The sequence below is a fragment of the Lissotriton helveticus genome, chromosome 9 (assembly GCF_964261635.1).
Source record: "Lissotriton helveticus chromosome 9, aLisHel1.1, whole genome shotgun sequence".
Lineage (NCBI taxonomy): Eukaryota > Metazoa > Chordata > Amphibia > Caudata > Salamandridae > Lissotriton > Lissotriton helveticus.
In genome coordinates, this window is record NC_136070.1 from 813,051,862 (window position 1) to 813,072,288 (window position 20,427).

Below are 20,427 nucleotides of genomic sequence, written 5' to 3' on the forward strand. Positions count from 1 at the left end.
TATATATCACTTTTCACCAAGTGCTACCGGGTTGTCACACAATTTGATCTGTACAGTGCTGCTTAACTGTATTACTATGCTATAGACCCGCCTTGCCCTTAAAGTGGTGAATAATACCCTTTTCAAAAAACTGCAGAGACTCCTTTCTGTTCATTTTTGTAATGCATATTGCATACACCTTTGAAACTGTCCTCTAATTGATACCTGTTGGGAATTGTTCTAATTTACAGTATATACCCATCCCAACGTGGTCTATGGGTCCCCTCCTGTTATTCTTACACGGGTGTCCAAAGGACACCCCTGAAATGGTAATGTTCACTGGTGTTGCGCACACACATGTCCCAAGGACATGTGTGTGTGTAATATACAACTTAGAAAAATACACTAAAGTGTATATTTCTAAGTTTTTGCTATTTACCACGTAGTATGAATTCGCGGTAAATAGCGACCCCAGATTGCGAATTTGCAATCTTTGGAATGGTTCATGCATTGCATTTAAGGAATCGCAAATTGCGATTCCTTAACTGCAATCGCAATTTGAGAACTCGCAATTATTTGCGAATTCTTAAATTGCTAGTGCATGAACCCTTGATGCATCTCAAATGCCATTTTTGCGGGCGCAAACGGCCGAATTTTGCGATTCGCACTGTTTGCGCTCGTAAAAATGCATCTACCTGTAAGTTATACATCATGAAGTTTTTATTCTTACATATATATGCCAAGTGGGTCCTTTTCCATGTGGAAACTCTCAATCATTTCTGACCTTTAGTCAATGTTTAAAATCACTACGGCAATGAGTAGTTTTACTATTGATAATATATTACAATTAGAGACCGACATTTGTCATTAAGGAAACTCGTGCAAGCCAGAAATCAATGAATTGGTGGAGGTATAACAAATATTATGGTCCAATTTGAGTTTTCTTCCTAAGATCTGCAGCATCTTAAGAACCTTTCACATCCCCTGCATTGTTGAAAGCTTTGTGGGGCAAATGCCCAATTTGCTGACTTTCAATATTTAACAGACTTCTCACTCATCTCATCTGGTCCCTGGATCAGAACATCAGCAGCAGGAGTATCAAACAGGGGTCACAGACAGAGAAGAAAAACACCTGTGACATAACAAAAACACTAGCAGCTGACACCTGTGTCCATAGCCGTGAGGGGAACCGCCACCGCTTTCTACCTGCCACCAGCTGCCTGTTGCTTCTTCCTTCGCCGCCGTGAGGGGAACGGTCAGCATCCAAAACACGCCAGCAGCACGCGTGCCTACAACTCCCAGGGGGCTGCGTGAGGCGCTTTCACACCACGTCATCAGAGGGTGCCGTAGGCCTTCAAAGCCGGCCCGGCCCTCACGCAGCGCGTGCCGCGCTGACACCTGTGTCCATAGCCGTGAGGGAAACGGCCACCGCTTTCTACCTGCCACCAGCTGCCTGTTGCTTCTTCCTTCACCGCCTTGAGGGGAGCGGCCAGCATCCAAAACGTGCCCGCAGCCCCCGTGCCTACAACTCCCAGGGTGCTGCGCGAGGCGCTGTCACACCGTGTCATCAGAGGGCGCCGGAGGCCTTCAAAGCCGGCCCAGCCCTCACGCAGCGAGGGACGCGCGCGGGCGTGCCCGGGCGAAGCCAGGGACAAGGTCGGGCCCGTCTAAGCCCGAATTAGACTGGACTGGGCCAACCCTCTTGAATTTAATCCTTGGCTCTTGTTTTGCTTCCTGAAGCCTTTGACTGGTAAGAGAACTGCTATATTGCACTGTGTGACTTCCGCCATTTGGGAACTTTATTTATCGTGGTTGACTTTATGTACCCCGAAGACTACTATTAAATGTTGCTTAGTCCACTTTGGGATAAGTGGTGAACAATACAGCTCTACTCTGAGGATAGCTGCTTAGAAATTAATTCACTAGGGTATAACTATCTGCGTGTATTTGTTAGCTACCCTCTAAAACCTTGATTGTGTCTCGTTGGGTGCCGCGAGTTGTAGTAGGCAGTAGAGGTTGTAGTAGGCAGTAGAGGCTGAGGGTTTTGTGGGTCTGATCTCTCATACTTCCATTTTAGATTGATTTCTTCTCCAAGGGAGTCTACCAGAGATGGGGAAGAGAAAAGCTGCAGAAGTAACTACCGGTAGGGAAAAAATTGCAAGGACTCATAAATCGACAAAATCCGCAGCTGATAATTGTACATTGGCAGATATTGATAATCTCATAGAGGAGGTAGAGAACATTTTAGCAGATGGCAGGGGGCACATATCTAAAGGCAGAAACAATATTTCATCTTATTATAATAAGAAGAACAAGTCCCCAAGTAAGGAAATCATTACTAGTAATGAAGTTATTGTTCATCGGCCAGCAGAAAAAGTAAACCCTCCCATAACGACAGCGCCCCTGCTACAAAAGCCATTGGCCCTAACACGTAACCCTGATGTTCTAAACAATGATCTTGTACATAATCAGCTCACAAGCACTGATACTGTAGATAAAATTGTAACAGTTGAATGTTCAAATAGATTCTCTGTCCTAGCCAAACACTTAGAGATATGCCCAGAGCACCATCATGTGGGGGGACAAACACCTAATAGGAGTTTGGAGAACCATTCGGCATTACCTCCCCCTCAGTATCCTGATCCTACCCAAACCCATAGTTTGATAATCGCGCTGACCCTCAAACTAACAAAGGTAAAGGAGGAGGTCACCGTGATTAAAAAGATGATAGAAATGCTTACTAACAACATCCAGTTAAACGAGAGAGGCCCTATTTTTCATCCCCACGGGTTAACCTAATGCGAGCCAAGTACTGAAAACAATGGTAGCAAACCAACTGAGTGCTCACATCAACTAACTGTTTGGCTAACCCCCAGACTCGCAGTAACCAAGGGCCCTGTAACACCAACCACAGAAGTGGCCGCCAACAAAATCTAGGTCCCCTACCACTAGCTCACCCGGAACAGCTTAGGCGAGCTAGACGAGAGCAAATTCCTTTCCATATGAGAAGGACCCCTGATAGTATACCACCTGTTAGCTTATGTGGGTATGCACGTGCACAAGAGAACAACCAGAGAAAAGCGACAACTGATACCAGGCCATCTGTGACCTTAGGCCGAGTGTCCGTGAATGGAACAACTGCAAAAAAGATGAGTACCAGGAGCTCCCCCCCAAGCTTCAAAACAGGGATCTTCTCATCCCTTTGTATAAGGTACGGACCCAATCACATGTCTTTCTAACTAACACCCCTCGATTGAAGCCGGGAACTAAGGAGGATATGGATTCACTGTCAAATAAGGTTATTCACTGGATAAGGTCTAAACGTCATTGCCTCTCCATAATTAAATCTGATCGCAAATCTGAGGACTTGCAAAAACAAGAAGGGGGAGACCTAGACGATATTAGGGTAACCTTTCATTCGAGGTTAATGGCAGAGAATTTGATAGCTTTCAACATGAGAACACATGGTTCTTTTGATTCAAAGATGGGGATTAGGCAAAACAAAACTGTAGCGTCTAATACTGGCCCTAGGCTAAGTCCCATTCCCACAGTGGTTATCATAGCTAACCCAGTAACCGCTCTGACTCCCCAAAGTGATCCTGGTCTAGTGGATTGACTAAGTGAGCCCCCTAACTTGACATTGCCAAATTATCGGGTTCAGTGCATTCACTGGGGGTCCCTACAGGGATCAACACCCGCTAAGGAAAATTCATATGAGGGACCTGCAGGGACTACTGTTCCTCCCGCCAACCTTAATTCCACTACAGAAACTGATCAGATCACGGTAAGCGACAGTGCACCTATAAAAAGCAATCTTAATATTGTGTCCTGGAATATAGCTGGCCTAGCTAAAAAAGTACTGGAACCAGATTGGCAATTATATATGGACAAATTTGATATATGCCTTTTCCAGGAGACGTGGGCTTTGGAACCAATATTTAAAGTGGGGTATCGGACATTTAGTATTGCAGCAACCCACCACAATAAGGGTAGACCTTCTGGTGGTCTCCTAATTTGGATTAGGAACCAACTAGATGTTGAAATAGATGAAGTACGGACAGGATCGGATAACATCCAGGGATTACGGTTAAAACATGCAAATAAATCTATTTTCCTACTTCTCAATATATATGTAAGACCATGTGACCTAGTGAAGGAAACTCTGCTAATCACGCAGCTAGCCGGGTCTATTGATTCTATTACAAATGATGGTCCTATCCTAATCGGAGGTGACTTTAATTGTTGCTATGAACCCCTGCGGGGTATGTCATCTGTTACTGAGGAAGAAGATCAAGTATTAGGTATCCCACAGTTAAACACCATAAATTTAGCTAGGTGCACTGCCTCAGCTCTCCAGATTTTTAATTTCACCATAGAAAAAGGTTTGCGGGCATGTAATGGCAGTTGTCCATCTGATACTGAGCGAGCAAATACCTTCATCAGGGGAAAAGCATTTTTCCCAATAGATTATATCATGATAAGTGCTACATATTGGGGACATGTAATTGATTTTAGAGTAGAGGATAGAAGGGAGAGTGACCACTTCCCCCTTAGTCTAAAGCTAGAAGTCACACATATCCAACCCCAACATTGTGCTGGAATGCAGGGTCCCCAGCCTATGTTCTGTAATAACAAGAGGGCCCTAAGATGGCCAACAATTTTAGGGAATATCGAACCTCTGACTGCCATATATAATATTTTTAGCGATCTTTTATCTTTCTTCCTCTCAAATGAGGCCACAGATCCTATCTTAATTACTCAAATTCACTCTATGTTAGTGGTAAAAATTGAACCACTACTTACCAGATCTGCAACAGGGAAACTTTCCCCTAAGAATAAGTTTAACTTAGTAAATCCCTGGTTTAATGATACGTGTAGAACTGCTAAAAAAGCTCTAATTAGAACCTTGCGCACCAAAGAACCAGTTTTAATTAGGCAAGCAAGGAATAGTTATAACCAGATCTTAAGGAAAGAGCGTAAATGCTGGGAGGATGCTGGATGGGAAGATTTATTAGCTGCAGCAAGGGCGAGAGATCATTCACTATTCTGGCGGATCATCGCAAATGGCACTAAATATAGTAAGGCTGCCCAGGATTATCACCTGGCTCCCACTACTTGGTTTAATCACTTTGCAAAGTTATATGCACCAGAGGAGTTGTGACCCTGTCAGAATCCAAGCCCAATCAGAGAACTGCTAGAATCGAATTAGGTTGTCCCAATATCTTTTGCTATCTCAGAAACTAGGCAGGCAATAGCATTTATCAAGGCATCGAAAGCCCCTGGGCCTGATAGTATACCGGGGAACCTTTTTAAACATGATCCAAATGTATGGGCACCGTATATGAATCTACTGTGTAATGCGATAAGCAGTGGTCAACCCATCCCTGCTTCATGGAAGGGGGCGGTGATTGTCCCTATACACAAGAAGGGGTGTAGAGACAATCCAGCCAACTACAGGCCGATCAGCCTGATAGATATCACCCAAAAAATATGTGCAAAGCACCTCCTGGAAACTTTAAATGATTGGTTAACAGAGAGTGACATATTGTCCCCCTACCAGGCTGGGTTTAGAAAAAGAATCTGCACCATCGATCAGGTGTTCAGACTGTTAACCATTGCCTGGAAATATACTAAAATAAGATCAGGCAGTTTTACGTGGCTTTATCGATTTTAAGGCCGCATTTGACCTAGTTCCAAGAGATTTACTTTGGGATAATTTGTTAAAACAAGGTGTCCCCACAAACATCCTGGTGCAACTGATAGGACTTCATGAAAATAACTATGCAAAAGTCAGCGGGGGGACAGGTGGGGAATTAACTGAGGAGATCCCGGTGTAGAGAGTTGTGCGCCAGGGATGTGTCCTGGCGCCAACCCTCTTCCTCCTTTACATTAATGATATGGTAGGCTCCCTACTGAATTCAAAACATGATTCGCCTAAACTAGGTGATTCTCATGTTTGCGCCCTTACCTTTGCGGATGATACCATCTTGCTTTCCCAGACTTCTAGGGGGCTCCAGAATCTTCTAAACAAGCTGGAGGGGTACTGCACAACTAAGGGCCTGGAAATAAATCCTTCAAAAACTAAGTATATGTGCATTAGGCCCCATAACATTTTTAAAAGTAACATCACACTCAACGATGCTGCAATAGAGCGGGTTCACAATTTTGTTTATCTAGGCGTGACCCTAGACTCGAAGCTCTCATGGCGCCCTCATATTAAGAAGTCAGGAATTGTTTTAACGTAGAATTCGGTGCCCATACAGAAAAAACTCCATGCCACTCATACCAAGTCTATTACTCCGGCATTGGAGGTATATAAATCAAAGGCTCAAACTGCCGCTCTTTATGGGTCCGAACTGTGGGGTGGAGAGCAAATAACTACATTGGTCACGGGGAAAATAGGATCTTACAAGCACTGATCCCCTTGCCCCAAAACACCCCGATGATCCCGTTCACATATGATCTAGGATTAAAACGTATAGAGACCGAGCGGTACTGATGACCCTACTTTATTGGGTCAGGTTATGGGCTACTGAAGAACTTCTTATGTACAGAATGGCACTGAAAGAACTAATTGCATTAGATACACATGTATCTTTCCCTTGGCTGATTAATGTGCGCAGGTGGTTAACAGATTTAGGGCTTAGTGAGTTTTGGTTCCACCCAGAAACCTGACCCTTAGTTCAAAAATGGAACTTAAGAGGGTCTTTTGGAACCATGCTGTTTTAAAAACTGTGTCGAACAGTAGTGCTGGCGGATTAACTAACAATTACCTGATGGGTAAACCTGTCCCTTGTTTTTAGGTTTTCCTTGATCAAATAGAACCTCAACTTGCAAAGTTATTGTACCTAAAACTAAGGTACGGGACCCTTTTAGTCAGATCCTTTATGGCCAGGTGGGGACTTGCTTGTAATGAAGGGAAAGATAGCAAGTGCACAATGTGCCAGCTGTCAACAAGGGAAAGCATAGCCCATGTTCTTCTATTCTGTCCTACTTACAAGCAAGCTAGACAGAAATGGATTGCACCATTAGGAAGAAAGTTGGGTGTGAGAAGGCACATGGAAATGATGCGTATCCTGAAAACTGATAATAACCAGCTTGTTGTGTTTGTAGTCTCTAGATTTTTACTTTCTGCCAATTACATGAGAATGAAGAGTGGTCAGAAATTATCAGTAGGATCTTGGTCTTAATACACTAGAAAACTCTTTTAAACTCTACCTTTTAAAATTCATAGTATTTATACTTTTATAAATAATGTTTTTTATCAGTTTTTTAACCTTGGTGTAAAAAATGCAACCAAATTTCTTGAATCCCATTCACTGATTGTATTTCATGTGATTGGATGGCACTTGCACTTTAGTCTGAAGTTTATACATTTGTATAAATGATTTTCCCTATGATCTAGTAGTTTACATCCATGTATAATATCACAATGGTTTTTTAAAGAACGTGTTCTTTTATGTACTGCATGGATTGTTATCTAAATTTGTATTGTATCTAGTTATGTAGGAATGCGACCCTGTCAAAACTGGCACCTTATAATTATGAACACACTTTATGCTGGATTTGCTTGAATATTTTATGTTTTGTTCTCTTTTATGGTTCCTTGAACCGAATAAAGATATTTTGACTGACTAGCAGCTTAATAAAAATTAAATGTTCTATCCGGAAGACAAATGTTTCAAGTAAGCATTAAGTGTTGCAGAACCACTTATGGTACCATTGAAGTGTAGATTAGCAAGTTTATGGCTGTCCTGTATCTTTGAATACCTGTTTAGGTGAAGAATGCCAAACAAATTATGTCACAAGATAAAAAACATCTGAAAGCCCATCCAATCTACATTTGAACCTGCAATACAGCAAAAGTTGAGGGAGATCATAACATAGTTGTCAAGTTGCTGTTCTGAAGCCATTATCCTCATATAAGCAGATTTTTCACCAATGGCAGTTCCAGAATGTGCAGAGTGTATGATAAGAAGTTTACATCTCAGAATGTGATTTTATTGTGATTTTTGTTTATGTATAGATCACATAAGTAATCTTTACACATGAAGAATCTGCTCTTTTACACAGGTAATAATAATACTAGGACAAATGCTACTACCATTTCTTCAGTACCAAGCACCATCACAACAAGTCCTACAACTATCTCGCCTGTGATGACTAGACAAACCAATACTACATATTCCAGACCAACAACTTCAGGTACTGTTTTGCTATTGCATTGATGCATTTTCATAATACCAAATATTGAACACCTATTCAGGGGTCCGCAAATGTTTACAACATTATTATTAAAATCCACTTTTTCAGTCAGCATTGCATATTGGCATCCTGTTCGAGGAAAGGGATTCTGAAAATATGTCTCAGCTTAAAAGAATTTATGTTGTGCCTTTAAATGTAAGACATTAGGAGGCATTCATTACTGCAATGTTTACAATTATGAAATATCATAATAAAATGTCATCTAAAGCACCTGTTTGTATTCTTTAATTTTTACTTCAAGAGAAGTGTTCACTGCGAGACACATTTAATGCCCCTCATTTTTTCAATTTAATGCTTACTTTGTAGTGATTATTAGCCAAATGTCATGTAATGGTGGCGGCTATTGATGTCGACTATTCCTACAAAGCAAGCTGTATTGTTTAGTTTTCCGTATAATCTTTGAAAAGTCCAGTGACATCATCAATTTTTGCACCCGTCTTCCTGTGTAGGGATAGCTGGTAACTCTTGGAAGAGGGCATTGTGTGAATAAGTCAAAAGATAAAAAGCAGGGTTTGCCCGTTTGTTTCCCCGATTTACCACAACTTTGCGAAGTCCCACCTGCCTTCTTTTTCTTTGCATCAAGGTTATGGTTTAATAAAAAGCATCATGGGTAATCCATTGAGTTTTTTATTCCTCCATTAAGATAATCTTCACTTGCAACTAGTCATCAATCTGGAGTTATTTTGAAAAACTGGAGTATTCGATAAGATCAACAGGTTTTGAACTGCCAGTTTGTGACATTGGTGCTGACAACTTCATTATTTCAGGATAGTATAAGTTGCCGTAATATGCATGAGTCAAAAGCCCACCTTTTTCCTGATATATCAAATTGCTATTCTCTAGGAAAGCACAGAGTTATAATGACTAATTCGGACTCTATGAAATTGTCACAGTGGTAAAAATATGAAGGATCTAGACTCTTGTGACACACGATGCAGCAGACATTTTTGCATCTGGATCTCTTATCCCAAAGAACCTGGAGGTAGTCATTTCTGTAGGGTCTCATGATATCTGCTCTTGTAGTGGGCCTTCAATCCATAAATAACAAATAGCAAAAAGGTCCAAAATGTCAATATTCTTCAAAGAATTTGCTGCACATTAGGACCACTCTGTGTGTCATCAGCAACTTATTGTCATCTCACTAAAAACTGGAGTTAAAGTTAACTTTGTCCACTGGGCTGTCAACTTACACAGATTCAATTTAAGGCCCAGCCAGTAAAAATCTCTGGAGACAATTGTATTCAAAGCCCTTTCATATAGAAAATAATGAGTATCAGCCATCTGCAATAAAGATATCCTTGCTTGGAAATTTGCATCTGTGTTGTAATTACAATTGCACTTAACAATTAACCACTGTCTGCAAGAAAGATATCCTTTGTTGGATATCCACATCAGTATATTAATCCCACTTTTGCTCCAAGAAAGGCACTTATGCTGAGAACAAATCACTGAGGTTCTAACTGAGGGCTTCACAGAAGGGGCTAAGTAGTATTTTGTCTGTATGGGCGAAATCAGCGAAATCGCGGTCCGCGAAATCATGCGAAAGCGGATTCGCGATCCGCATAATTCGCGAATTCGTGCAAAATTGCAAATTTTTAGTTTTTTGCGTGTTTGCGGGCTTTTTGCGTGTTCGCGGGCCGCTTGCATTGCGAAGTTACCTATGCGGTTGTGTATGTGGGCACAGCACCCTCTGGTTTAAACTGCCACCCTCTGGTTCACTGACACCCTCTGGTTCACCACTGCCACCCTCTGGTTCATCACTGCCACCCTCTGGTTCACCCCTGCCACCCTCAGGTTCAGTACTCACTACTGCCACCCTCTGGTTCATCACAGCACCCTCTGGTTCACCAGTGCCACCCTCTGGTTCATCCCTGCCACCCTCTGGTTCATCCCTGCCACCCTCTGGTTCATCACGGCCACCCTCTGGTTCAGCACTGCCACCCTCTGGTTCATCACAGCACCCTCTGGTTCACCCTGCCACCCTCAGGTTCAGCACTCACTACTGCCACCCTCTGGTTCATCACAGCACCCTCTGGTTCATCACAGCACCTCTGGTTCACCCCTGCCACCCTCTGGTACAGCACTGTCACCCTCTGCTTCATCCCTGCCACCCTCTGGTTCATCCCTGCCACCCTCTAGCTCATCACTGCCACCCTCTGGTTCAGCACTGCCACCCTCTGGTTCATCACAGCACCCTCTGGTTCACTAGTGCCACCCTCTGGTTCATCCCTGCCACCCTCTGGTTCACCCCTGCCACTCTCTGGTACAGCACTGTCACCCTCTGCTTCATCCCTGCCACCCTCTGGTACAGCATTGTCACCCTCTGCTTCATCCCTGCCACCCTCTGGTTCATCCCTTCCACCCTCTGGTTTATCACTGCCACCCTCTGGTTCAGCACTGCCACCCTCTGGTTCATCCCTGCCACCCTCTGGTTCACCCCTGCCACTCTCTGGTACAGCACTGTCACCCTCTGCTTCATCCCTGCCACCCTCTGGTTCATCCCTGCCACCCTCTGGTTCATCACTGCCACCCTCTGGTTCAGCACTGCCACCCTCTGGTTCATCCCTGCCACCCTCTGGTTCACCCCTGCCACTCTCTGGTACAGCACTGTCAGGACAACAGACACATACAAGAACAGACCAGGTCTATGGGATGGTGTGTCGCTATATCAAGACTGTGAAGCAGTAGAACGTGTGTATGAGCGAATGCTGTCGAAGAAATAGGCTTGAACAATTCCCCTCAGCCCACCATTGTGGTGGAGTTATCATCATGTGGGAGTTTGTTGATCATTCGAACACCACATCCGACCATGTATTGCCGGTGCGTGAGTGAATGTCCATAGTCTTAGCCATATTGTCTGTGCTAAGTTTGGAATGAATAGAAGTGCAGTGCTCTGGTGAAGGTGAAAGTAAAATTGACTACATAGACTAAGAATATCGTAGAGTCAGTGTGTCAAAAGTTAAAAGCATGCCTAGTAGTAAGACTACCTTATGGCGCAGTGCATAGCGGTCGACATGTTTCAGCTAATGGGGCGCTTCCCCAGCTTTCTTCAGGACCTTGGATCATAAGACAAGCTACTGTCACCCTCTGCTTCATCCCTGCCACCCTCTGGTACAGGACTGTCACCCTCTGCTTCATCCCTGCCACCCTCTGGTTCATCCCTGCCACCCTCTGGTTCATCACTGCCACCCTCTGGTTCAGCACTGCCACCCTCTGGTTCATCCCTCCCACCCTCTGGTTCATCCCTGCCACCCTCTGGTTCATCACTGCCACCCTCTGGTTCAGCACTGCCACCCTCTGGTTCATCACAGCACCCTCTGCTTCATCCCTGCCACCCTCTCGTTCATCACTGCCACCCTCTGGTTCAGCCCTGCCACCCTCTCGTTCATCACTGCCACCCTCTGGTTCATCCCTGCCACCCTCTGGTTCATCCCTGCCACCCTCTGGTTCAGCACTGCCACCCTCTGCTTCATCCCTGCCACCCTCTGGTTCATCACTGCCACCCTCTGGTTCAGCACTGCCGCCCTCTGGTTCATCACAGCACCCTCTGGTTCACCAGTGCCACCCTCTGGTTCATCCCTGCCACCCTCTGGTTCACCCCTGCCACCCTCTGGTACAGCACTGTCACCCTCTGCTTCATCCCTGCCACCCTCTGGTTCATCCCTGCCACCCTCTGGTTCATCACTGCCACCCTCTGGTTCAGCACTGCCACCCTCTGGTTCATCCCTGCCACCCTCTGCTTCATCCCTGCCACCCTCTGGTTCATCACTGACCCTGCTTTGAGGTTCAGGGTCAGGGTCAGCGAATAGTTGCAAGTAGGCAACTGAACTCTGGAGGGGCCCCTCAGGAAGCACTACAGGGAATGGTTACAAATTAGCTTGAACTTTTGCACCTGCTAAGTGCTTTCAGTTTTCCAAAAGCCATTTTTCTGCCATTTCGCGAGATTCGAGGGGCGCGTATTCGTGCAAAATCGAACTTGCAATCCGTAAATTCGTGCGAATTTGCTGATTTCTTTTTTTTTGCGTGTTCACGCAGTTTTTTGCTTATTCGCGGACCGCTTGCAGCGCACCGTCCCCGAGGTTGCCCATGCGGTTGTGTATGGGCGCGGCCATCTTGTTTGCGTGACGTGTTTCCGTTTCCGGGCGCTTGTTGCATGCTCGCGATGTATGCGGCGCGCAATTACGTGTTCATGGGCGTTTTTGCGTGCTCGCGGGGAAAATATCGTGCAAACTTACCTACGCGGTCCTCTACGGGTGCGGCCATCTTGTTTTTCATTCACTGCTATGGTTTTGGGCATGCTACCTTTCTATCTATCTCACATCTTCGTAATCCTATGTTTTTCTGAACTTTTTTTGTCTTTTTTTGCTTATTATCTCTCTTCAATTTCCTACATCTATATTTTGTGTTTTTTTTAACTTTTTGTTACTTTATTACCTACTTTATTTCTTTCGCTCTCTCTCTTATTTTGTTTCACACCTATTCTTCTTTCCTTCTTCTTGTGGCCAGGACCATGGCTAAGGGAGGCGACAAGGGCAAGGGGAAGGGCCCAGCACCCCGTACCCGGCTCCCTTGTGGGCGTTTGAGGGGCGAGGAAGTCCAGACTAGGGAGATCTTCTCCGCGGTGGAGGTGGCCGCCTTGATGGTGTTTATGCAAGTCCACCTCCCTAAAACCGTGGCAGCAGGTGGGCGGATTGCTTCCGGTTACAGCCTCCGGGAGCGTCGCCAGCTGTGGGAGAAGGGGTGCCGGCGCATGTACAAGGAGTCTGGGGTCCGGCGCACCTACCAGCAAGTGATGCACCAGTGACATCTTGGACCGGGAGCATGACATGGTCGACCTGCTCGGTGTGGAGATCCCTGGCCTTGGTAAGTAGCTATTTAATGACTACTTTTTTTCCTTCTGCTTTGCTACATTGCTAATCTATTTTTTTCCTGAATAGTACGAATGCTGCTGATTCGATTACATTGCAGGTAAATTAATGTTTAAATAGCTTCTGTCATTACAGGTGCTCGCCTGGTTATTGGCGTTGCTACTATGCTTACTTGTTTGCAACTTTTTAGTGATAGACTCAAGTCTAGTCCTTCTTTGTACTGCTGCTGCTGCCACTTTGATGAGATAGTGGTGGATTGATACGTTGAGTTTATTATTTTTTACTTGTTATAGGACATTTGTTAGTGGTCTGCAATCATGATGACGGACTGTGTCTGTCACGCGACGTCTCGTGCTGCTGAGTGATGGCAGTCGTATTAGAATCTTTTTGTTGTTGATGTAGTTAGTGAATTACATAACTTTCCTATTAGATGGTCTGTGAATCCTGCAATACTGTACTACTATCCTCCTAGTTGACCAGATCAGATGCAATTGATGTTAATTTGTTTCCCCGACATAATTTTAGATTGAGTACAAAGAAATCAAATATTTCCAAAAAAACAATCATCCATGTTGTGTTTCATTATTTCATGATCACCAGGACCTCCCAGGGGCAAGGCGGCGGCGGCGACAGAGACTCTGGTGGCAGAAGGTGGGGAGGCTCAGTCCCTTGCAGGCTCTTCTGCTGGCCCCAGTAAGTTGTTCTATTGTTATATTAATACTTATACTTCCCTAACTTTTACAGCTCCTATTCATTACAAACGGGTTTCTAATAATTCTATGTTTTAAAAAATAGTCTTTGATCTTCTTCTAATGTAGACTACTTTCTGCATTCTTATCCTGCCTCTACCATCACTCTCTGTGCTACTACTATTTACAATTATGAGTCGGTCTGTGTAGGTAGCTAAGCTTGCCCATTCGGCCAACGGTGTGAAACAAAACTCTGATACAGCAATAGCTCTAGGCACTGAGTGCAGTCCTTTGGATTGCCCTTGCTGTCTATTCCAGTCTTCTTAATGTAAGTGCTTTGACAATTTCCAACAACAAAATGTCATTCTTTACACCAAGTAAAAGGTAGCAGTTGCCTTTTTGATTTGAGAGGAGCACATCCCATACCGCTAGTGTTTCATGGACTATTCTGCACACAAAGAAGTATGGACAAGATAAATAGGACATTGTTGATGATAGGTGCAGTTCGACTACATACCTCAGTCCAACCAGAAGTTGAACCCCCATTCCCCTGACCGACTATCTAGAATGTCTGACCAATGATTTTACGACCCAGAAGAACAGAAGAAGACTACCTCCGAGTCCCGGCCTATCTGAGTCACTGAAACATGACTGTCAAGTGCAGTAGTTCAAACCTTTCCGCTCACTCACTTGTGAACAAAAACCACACAGTGTTTGTTAGTTTTAAAGTTTTATTTTCAATTGAGAAATGAAAACATTATTTCTTTATTTTTAATAGCATAGTATTCTTATGGATGAAGATGACGTTAAAGTTTAAACAACATTCCCATGAATGAAATTTGTATGACTCAAACTTAATAATAGTTAACAGTAACAGACACAGGAAATTAGTAGAATAACTGTGCGTGAGCCCCACCTTCTTTAAAGTACTGCTGGTGGTGACTCAGTAGTAGTTGGTGAATCATCTGGCAGAAGGGTAATGGAATCTTCTTTCTGTAATGAGAAAAATGTTGCACGTTAAGCAAGCATTCATCAGTTGTCATAAGAAGAAGTGTAGCATTTAATGGAATAAGCATCTAAAAGGTTAACACCCTCCCCAAAACCGTTACTTTTTTTCAATCCCAGTAATAAAAAATGTGTTATGCAACATTTCCTTCCATTACGAGACAAAATAGGGTGTTGTGTATGGCATCTGAAAATATGACATGTTTTTCCTAGACGTCACAACATCTGATGCGGCACAGATGACCACCAGTGCCGGGGCCAGCAGTGCGGAGGGGTCCACTCTGGATGCGGCGGCGCCAACAGGAGGAGCTGGGGGGGAAGACTCAGCGGCGGCGGATGGTGGTAAGTTATTATACTCCTTACTTATTGAAACTTTTTTGAGTAGGCTCGTAAAGGAGTGTATGATGTACTGTACAGTAGTACACAGTACACTATAAGTACACTGTACTGTCAAGAACATTTACTAATTTATAACTACTTTTTGGGCTATCACGGAGAAGACAGTCAACCTTGACTTGTAATAGCATTAGCGGCGGTACTTTTCTCGTAACCAATGGCCCCCTCTATTTCACTTGAACTCAGCTGGCAAATTTTTATTGTGAAGCCAAGTCATATCAGATCAGATGCAGTTTAGGGATGTGAAGAACGAAAAGTTAAAGAAGGGTTAAACGAAGGACGAGCGAGTCTTAATATTTATTTATGACTGTAAAGAATGATTTTGTTGAATGCAATTCAACATAAGAAAGAAGACGGCGGTTTCCAAAATATAATGAAAAGGGTGTTAGTTGGTTGTTGACAAAAAGAAATTGTGGTACATTTGAGACATTAAGAAGAATCATAGACGTACCTTGGAAGCCTGGATGTTATCTTCTTTATCCTCCTCATCGATAGCAGAGGTGTATGATGTAGTAGAGCAGACGCTGAGTGGATGAAGTATGGCCAGTGGCAGTGCCACCCCTATAGAAAAGTAAGACATTCCTATTCCCACCTACATGTACTGCTTAAAGTACTGCGAGTCTGCATCATCATGGCCTGTGTCTGTATTTCTTGGGTTAAAGCTGAGTGAGCTGCCATTATGGCGGCTACCACAAGTTCACGTACCAGTAATTTCTTTTGCAAAACAAGAGAAAAAAAGTTTAAAAGGCATTTTTTAGTACTATCTGACTATGTATGTACTAGTAGTGAGTCCACCTATAGTGCTGCTAGTGGAATTCCTGAAACTCACAGTGTCACAGGCTTACAAAGACGGCGGAAATATACAGGCCAAAATGTTATACTGTGTTTGCTACTTGCTGGTGTTACTGAGTGTCAACCTTCCGTTGAATTATTTTGACTTCATGTTAAGGACTATTGGCTACAGTATTTTTCTTTCTTTCTTCATAGATGCTACTCCCAAAAAGCTCACCCGTAAGGAGATGGCTGTCGGGGCCAGGGCCTGTAAGCTGGAGGCTATTTGTGTCGAGTATCGGCGGTTGTGGGCTCGGGAGCATGAGGAGACAACATCAACATCTACATCCTCCTCCACTGCCCCCGGGTCCACCAGCCAGAAGCCTCCAGCCAAACAGAGCCGTGGCCCGACAGCCTCCCGCCGCCGCCACACAGCAGCAACAACATCACCGCCCCCCCAGATCCTGGATTGTTCGTGTGCGCCGACTACGCAAAAGAGTGGACTACCTGGAGCGGTTGGCCGAGAAACATCAGCCCCAGCTCCGGGACCCCTGCAAAGAGCAGCGGGACATGAAGCAACAGCTTGCAAAACTACACCACCTGAGGAAGTGACTGTCCCTTGCCCCTTTTTTAAAGACTGTTGGGGGGGTGGGAATTGGGTGTTTGGGAAAGGGGACTTTTGGACTTTTGGACATTGGTTGGGGTTAGGTAGGGGGGTGAGTTGGGTTAATTTATTTCATTTTTTGACTACCTCAATATATTTCTTAATAATTATTTTTCATACCAAAACATAGTATACGCGTTCATATTATTTTGTGTGGGGGTGGGTGGTGGTTACTGGACGTTTGGTTTCTTCCAACTTACCAGCATGAATGAAAGATCTAGTCCTGAAATGTACCAAAGTGCCAGTAACCGAGTTAGTGAATTCAGTAGCCCTACTAGTACTTCACTAGTAGTACTGGCAATCTCTGCTCTCCTCCCAGTCCTAGCCCATTATTCTACCTCTCCAAAATGCTTATCTTACCTGTGATTCGTGTTTGAGAATCGGGGTAGCCCCAGGGCTGGCTGCATTGCAAATGGTGATTAAGGTTGGTTGTTGACTTGAATCCTCGACGGATGCAATATCATTGTTGTGCTGGTAGCAGTAGTGGTACACACTTGCAGAATCACCATATGAAAAAAAGAGGAAATTAAACATTGAGTGGCCTGAGCGTAGCATTAGAAACAGTACAATAGAGAGTACGGTACAGAACAGTGCCCTAAATTGTAGCCTAAGCAGTGCCAACGTAAGGTAAGCATTAAGCATTAGATTGTTCACGTCGTGTAGGAGGAGGATGTTCTTATTATCAATACACGATGGCGCACATGAACTTCTGGTTGCTTTGACCTTATCCTCCCCAGCAAGTGTGTGGAATTTATTGTTGTTGTCAGTTACACATCAATGAAATACCACACAGCCCGGGGGAAGAGGGTTAGGGTTTGAAAATTGGATGGGAATGGGAGTTTTTGGGAATGTTTGGTAGAGAGGAAAAAAAACACAGCATGGACAGTCAATCAACAAATGAAGAGAAACAAATCTTTGGATTTGAAGATATCGATAAACCTTTAAAGGGACATAAAGGAAGTGCACTACTGCATGCCAGAAGTTGTTTAGTAAATGGATGGTTAGCTTACTGAAAAGTAGTACTACTACTTACTGCAACTTACTAGGAACTACGAAGGAACAAGTTGGCAAACTTGGCAGTACAGGGCTGCAGTCATTACGCAATTTCACTTGCCTCTCTGCCCTCAGACAATAAACACTTACAACATTAAATTAGTGTTAAACATAGCAAAGACGTATCAAATAGCTGGAGGGATGAATTTGAAACAGAGATCAAACAAACGCACAGAGTCACACTCGTAGAAGTAAGTTCAAGTTCACAAGAATATCATTGAAAAGATAAGGAGAATTTTGGATACTGTTACTGTTTTTTGTAGTTGTCCCGTTGAATTTGTGAAGTTGATGCATCCAGCCATTCCTCTTATTCGCGGTACTCCTTCATTCCATCGGATGCTCCGTCGATCAATCTTGGTGACCAGACACACTGACTCTCCACTGCCTGTCTGATGCGGATTTGCGGATCGCTAATTGTAAGCCTGAGTAGTACATTGATGGCACAGGCTAAAAGCCTGCCTGTAATTGATGATGGAAAAACACAACTGTAAGTGTTAAAGACACCTCGGAGAAAAAATATATATAAGACACGCTGTGTAGTGCAAAAATTATATTGTCACTTTCAGAGATGACAATCCCCAAAATCTAGAACACCCCACATTACCCTCCCAAAAACTTGCAGAATACTGCTGCTACCTCGCAGAGGCCTAATTTCAAATTGTGCCAAAACGCACTCAGAAAGAAAGTATGACCAAAACCCCCCTTTCCCACCATGGATTATCTTCAAACGTGCAATCACAAAATTTGACATTCCAACAAGTGTTCCAAGACCCCACCCAGTCGTAAAAATCTAGAACCCCCGCCCAAACACATGCATTCCAATACTGCTAACCCTAACGAGCCCTAAGTTAAGAATAGTGGCAAACGCTTTCTTTAACTAGGCCAAATCCCCCCTTTCCCACCATGGATTTTATTCAAATTACTTGCAACCAAAATTACACATTCCCACGAGTGCTCTAAGACCCCAGAACCCAGTTGCAAAAATCTAGAACACTCTCAAACACATGCAATACTGCTGCCAGTGCTAACCCTAACGAGCCCTAAGTTAAAAAAAAAGTGCTAAAACGCTTTTCAGCATGTCTTTTCTCCAAACCACTTTTATCCGGTATTAGACCTTCCCAGCAATGGCCCCAGACCCCTGCAGCCACCCGCAAAAAAGCAGAACACCCCCAAACAGGCAAAAAGCAAAAATGGGCCTACTACCTGGAATTCAGTCCAAATGCGCTCTGCAGCTAGGCCCTAACTCCCGTTTTCCACCATGGATTTCCTGAAAAACAAATGCAATCAACATTAGACTGTGCCAGCACTGCTCCCAGACCCCAAAACCCACCAAAAACAACCTAAAAGCCCGCCAAACAGCACCCCAAAGACAGGCAAGTGAGCAAAAACACAAATAAGAAATTCAACTCCGAATTTCTCCAAACCACTTTTATCCGGTATTAGACCTTACCAGCAATGGCCCCAGACCCGTCAACCCAGGCGGAAACAAGTCGAAAACCACCAAACAGGCAAAAAGCAAATATACAAAAGTGGGGACTTCGAAATTTTCAGGAAAATTTCCGAAATCACTCCGCGCGCGCTCTGCAGCTAGGCCCTAACTCCCCTTTGCCACCATGGATTTGCTTCAAACCTCTTGCAATCAAAAGTATCCATACCCAGCGTTGCTCCAAGACCCCAAAACCCACCCACAAACACCAGGAACCCCCCAAGCAGGCCCCCGAAAACACAAAACGCTAAAAAGTGAAAAACTTTTTAACCATGTCTTTTCTCCAAAACACTTTTATCCGGTATTAGACCTTCCCAGCAATGGCCCCAGACCCGTCAACCCAGGCGGAAACAAGTCGAAGACGCCCAAACAGGCAAAAAGCACATATACAAAAGTGGGGACAGAAATGTTCAGGAACATTTCCGAAATCACTCGGCGCGCGCTCTGCAGCTAGGCCCTAACTCCCCTTTGCCATCATGGATTTGCTTCAAACCTCTTGCAATCAAAAATTCCATACCCAGCAGTGCTCCCAGACCCCAAAACCCACCCACAAACACCCGGAACCCCCCAAACAGCACCTCAAAGACAAGCAAGTCAGCAAAAACGCAAAAAAAATTTCACCTCCGAATTTTGGCCAAACCACTTTTATCCGGTATTAGACCTTCCCAGCAATGGCCCCAGACCCCTGCAGCCACCCGCAAAAAAGCAGAACACCCCCAAACAGGCAAAAAGCAAGAATGGGCCTACTACCTGGAATTCAGTCCAAATGCGCTCTGCAGCTAGGCCCTAACTCCCCTTTTCCACAATGGATTTCCTGAAAAACAAATGCAATCAACATTAGACTGTGCCAGCAGTGCTCCCAGACCCCAAAACCCACCCACAACAACCTAAAAGCCCGCCAAACAGCACCCCAAAGACAGGCAAGTGATCAAAAGCGCAAAATCTTTTTCTGATCCGATTTTCTCCAAACCACTTTTAGCCGGTATCAGACCTTCCCAGCAATGGCCCCAGACCCGTCAACCCAGGCGGAAAGAAGTAGAAGACCCCCAAACAGCCAAAAAGCAAAACTACAAAAATGGGGACTTAGACATTTTCAGGCAAATTTCCAAAATCACTCCACGCTCGCTCTGCAGCTAGGCCCTAACTCCCCTTTGCCACCATGGATTTGCTTCAAACCTCTTGCAATCAAAAGTATCCATACCCAGCGTTGCTCCAAGACCCCAAAACCCACCCACAAACACCAGGAACCCC

The 20,427-nt window shown here is 44.3% G+C and overlaps 1 protein-coding gene across 1 annotated transcript in view; it reads left to right on the forward strand.

Annotated features, from left to right (window-relative positions):
• The window catches only part of LOC144783294 (uncharacterized), a 688,842-nt gene that overhangs the window by 17,814 nt on the left and 650,601 nt on the right, over positions 1–20,427 (forward strand). Inside the window, exon 3 of the mRNA XM_078662344.1 lies at positions 8,053–8,184. Coding sequence (XP_078518470.1) covers positions 8,053–8,184 — 132 coding nt within the window. The remainder of the gene's footprint in view (positions 1–8,052; positions 8,185–20,427) is intronic.